We start from the raw sequence: 4,059 nt of genomic DNA, 5'->3' as shown, positions 1-4,059 counted from the left end.
TTTCACTTTTAGTCCCTAAAACCAATTTACGCGTTCCATTTTAGTCCTTTCCGTCAGTCAACCGACGGAAATAGCTGAGGTGGCAGCCGGAGCAATTAAAATATTATAAAAATGCCACATCACCCATGACATGTCAGCATATAAATTTAAAAAATTAATTTATTAATTTTAACAAAATTAAAAAACATAAAAACAAAATTTAAAACATAAAAATGTATTAGAAAATCAAACCAAGAACACAAATTCAAAATTAACCCATTGAATCAAATTAAACCCAAGAACTCAGCCCCGCAACCCAGAAAATCAACTACCTTCTTCTCTCACTCAGGCACAAACACCAAAAACACCAATTCTGTCACCACCAACCACCAAACCAACAAACCACCACCACTGAAAATCCTTACCACCACCAAAACACCCACAGACCCACTAAATTTGACTCATACATCAATTAAATCCAACCCAAACTTTGACCAATCGCCACCCAAATCCGTGGCCACCTCTGTAAACCCACAATGAACCCATCCCCACCACCACCATAGCAACCCCCACCGCCGCCACCACCATGAATCTGCAAATGCACCAATACCCATAACAAAAAATCAAACCAAAACCAAAACCCAATCTGAGAGACAGAATCGGAGTTAGAGAAATAAAGAAGAGAGAGAATCGGAGAGTGAAAGAAGAGAGAGGGGCTGCTGTTCCCAGCCGCACACCGCACGCCGTCATCGCCGATCCCTAGCCCACAACCCACAACCCATATGCTACCATGGCCCGTGACCACTCCACCACCACGCCACAACCATCGAACCACCCTACAACCCAGCAAAAACCTATGCCACAAAACCCACAACCCACCCCACAGCCCATAACCCTCATGCCACCAGCACAGCGTCGCCACCGTCGAGAGAGATCGGCAGAGAGAGCCCTGATTTGATGAGAAAGGTTTGAGTTTTTAGAGAGAGAGAGAGAGTTGATGAAACCCAGCCAACAGATCCATGAGAGAGAGTTGATTATATATGCTTTAGGTTTTTGCTTTATTGTTTAAAAGAATGTGTTTTTTATCTGAGTTTGAACTGGTTTCGTGGTGTTTGGTTGTTGAGAAAGTGGAGGAAAACGAAGGAAAAAAAGGAAAGGAAACGGAAAATTATTTGGAATTTCTATCTCTCCTAAATTTTTTTTGAGAGTGATTTTTTTTAGCTGATTTTGAACTGTTTTTTTCTCGAGAAGAAATTTGTTTGGAATTTCTCTTCTGAATTTGTGTTTAAGGGTGATTTTTTAGCTGATTTTGAATTGTTTGTTTCCCGAGAAGAAAATTGCTTTGATTCTCTCTCTCTTTATTGTTTTTGATTTTCTGGGTTGCGGGGCTGAGTTCTTGGGTTTAATTTGATTCAATGGGTTTTATTTTGAATTTGTGTTCTTGGTTTGATTTTCTAATACATTTTTATGTTTTAAATTTTGTTTTTATGTTTTTTAACTTTGTTAAAATTAATAAATTAATTTTTTAAATTTATATGCTGACGTGTCATGGGTGATGTGGCATTTTTATAATATTTTAATTGCTCCGGCTGCCACCTCAGCTATTTCCGTCGGTTGACTGACGGAAAGGACTAAAATGGAACGTGTAAATTGGTTTTAGGGACTAAAAGTGGAAAAAATAAAATGTAGGGACTAAAATGGAAAAACATCAAAATGTAGGGACTAAAAGTGCATTTACGCCATAAATAAATAAGGCAACACTGATTGTTGTTGTTTTAACCATATATCACTTGATACAAGAGTGTATTAACCTTTAATTAATTTATAGATCAAATGATAAATATGATTTAATTTAGTATAAAAGTACTTATTAATACTTGAACTTGGTTATGAATAATTTAAATTACATTCTTTTTTTCTATATAAAATTTAAAACCATATTCAACTTGAGTTGTTCAAGCCAATTCAAATATAATTGGAATGGTTTTGATGATTATAGGGTTTGGCCCGTTTCAGAAAGCTTTTCTCGATATTACACAATTGACTAGTAGCTATCCCTAAACGATATTAACATAATAGACTAGTTGTTACAAGCAAACAAAAAGAAAAAGAAGAAAGAGAAGGAACAACAAGAAGAGATAGAGTAAAATAGTAGCTGTAAAAAGATAACAATACAAGTGGTTGTAATTGAACCAATTCTCAAAGGTGTAGCAGAGTGGAAATCATCAGTATCATATTGTTTGGGTCTAAGATTTTGTTTATCGTATACAAGCAAGATAGTGTGGATTCTAAATAATAATAATAATAATAATAAAATAATAAAAAGGCAAGATAATGTGGGTTCCATGACTACGTATTGGTTTGGATAGCAATTATCTTACGTCTGTGTTTTGTTGTGTTGCGTTTTCTCTCTCTCTCTTTTTTTTTTTTTTTTTTTAAAGCTACAGTAGGGGACAGCGGCTATTGTTCATGAACAGTAGCCGCACTTTTCCTACTTGTCATCACTTTTATCACATCGTCCTGTGCACTGTTTACGAGTTCTACAAATTTCACTTTTCAATCACTTTTTTTATTAAAAATGGGTCTCACGGTACTATTTACACATTTAAAAATTATTTTGCTACAATGATTTCAGTTTTCAATTTCAGCAAAATAAGTTCTATCCAAACGAACCCTACGTGGATTGGGGACCTATATATTAAATGTAGGATATAATTTTTTTTTTTCTTATGTATGTGGCTCCCAAACACCCACATATGTATCCCTAAATATAGACTAAATTACAATTGACACTCATAAGTTTTGGGATAATCTTGATTTTCCTACCTTAAAGTTTTAAAAATTAAAATTTGGATATGTACCCTTAACGTTACATATAATTTTGATTTAAGCCTTTATTCTATGCATGGTGATGAGTTTTCCTTTTAAGTGCTACCTTAGCTCAAAACAACGTTGTAAAATTCGATTTAGATTTTGAATCTTTATGGGGGCAAAGCAAAAATTACCACAAATTTGAATGAAAAAAAAAAATGTAATTTTGAGGTTAGTTGATACCTAGCAATAGGCATCTCATCACAGTGAAAATGAAGGGTAGACTATAAATTCAAATAAAATGTATCCTAATTTTGAAACTTTAAGAGAAAATCAAAATTACCATAAATTTTAAGAATGTAAAATATTGTAACTTATTATCCTCAATATACATGAATTGATAGCTTAACCTACCTCGTTCTCCAACTCGTTGAAAGTATTGCACAAGAGCCAATTCGCTTCCTGAAAATTCGAGAATTGATTCAATGCGAGCTTTAGCCAAGCTTGGTACAAGCCCTTATCACAAAGAAATGAAGGTAGATCATCGAACCCCAGTGATGGTATCAAGGGCAATGATATTGAAGCCCCTTCTTCTATGGGCATTTGAATTGCTCCATGATTCGCATGATAATTGATGGCATTAACCACACAAGACTGGGTGAAAAATGGAACCCCATCAATCCCAATTTTCCTTGCAATTTCTAAAGCCCATGGCATAACTGAGTCATACAACAAAACCTTTGGAGGATATCTGGAGCTATAATGTTTCTCAATAAGCTTTGGTAAGCTTTGTGAGACATGTAGCTTGTAACGTTCGAGAGATGCATCTATACTCTCCGCATCTTCGGCTTCCTCGGATCCATCAGAGATGATCTCAACATTGATAGAATGGCTAGGAAGGACTTGCATGGAATTGCCAATAGAGGTGGTAGTGACGAATGTTACTCTAAGACCCTTTGAAGCTAAGCGCTTTGAGAATTGGAGCATTGGGTTAATGTGACCTTGTACAGGGTAAGCAAATAATAGGATATGAGTTTCCCTCTCCATTTTCTTTTCTAATAACGCCCTATGACTCTCTCTTTGGAAGTTTGAGGTTGAAGAATTCATGAACTAAAATTACAGGAGATAATGGTGTGTGTGTGTGTGTGTGTATATATTGATTTCAACTCAACATATAATGATTTTTCACTCCATTAAGTATCTGAAAAGATAAAGGGGAAATGACAGACAAATGTCAACTCTTCTTGTTAGATACTTTTATCTTCAATC

General features: G+C 35.2%; 1 protein-coding gene across 1 annotated transcript; it reads right to left on the bottom strand.

Annotated features, from left to right (window-relative positions):
* Positions 1-451: 451 nt before the first annotated feature.
* Positions 452-3,837, bottom strand: LOC112019347 (mogroside IE synthase). Its single transcript, XM_065772760.1, has 2 exons — positions 3,205-3,837; positions 452-571 (listed from the first exon to the last, which is right to left on the bottom strand). The coding sequence occupies exons 1-2, from the start codon at positions 3,835-3,837 to the stop codon at positions 452-454; spliced, it is 753 nt and encodes a 250-aa protein (XP_065628832.1).
* Between the last annotated feature and the right edge of the window lie 222 nt (positions 3,838-4,059).

The sequence above is a fragment of the Quercus suber genome, unplaced genomic scaffold (assembly GCF_002906115.3).
Source record: "Quercus suber isolate HL8 unplaced genomic scaffold, Cork oak 2.0 scaffold_63, whole genome shotgun sequence".
NCBI lineage: Eukaryota > Viridiplantae > Streptophyta > Magnoliopsida > Fagales > Fagaceae > Quercus > Quercus suber.
The sequence above is the reverse complement of the archived record's forward strand: the minus strand, read 5'-3'. Positions and strand labels throughout refer to the sequence as shown.

Excerpts from the sequence above, each read along its gene's own strand:
- LOC112019347 (XM_065772760.1), bottom strand. The coding sequence starts at position 3,837 with ATGGAGAGGGAAACTCATATCCTATTATTTGCTTACCCTGTACAAGGT. Across the intron at positions 572-3,204 it reads TCAACGAGTTGGAGAACGAG|ATTCATGGTGGTGGCGGCGG; the intron begins GTAGGTTAAGCT and ends GTGCATTTGCAG.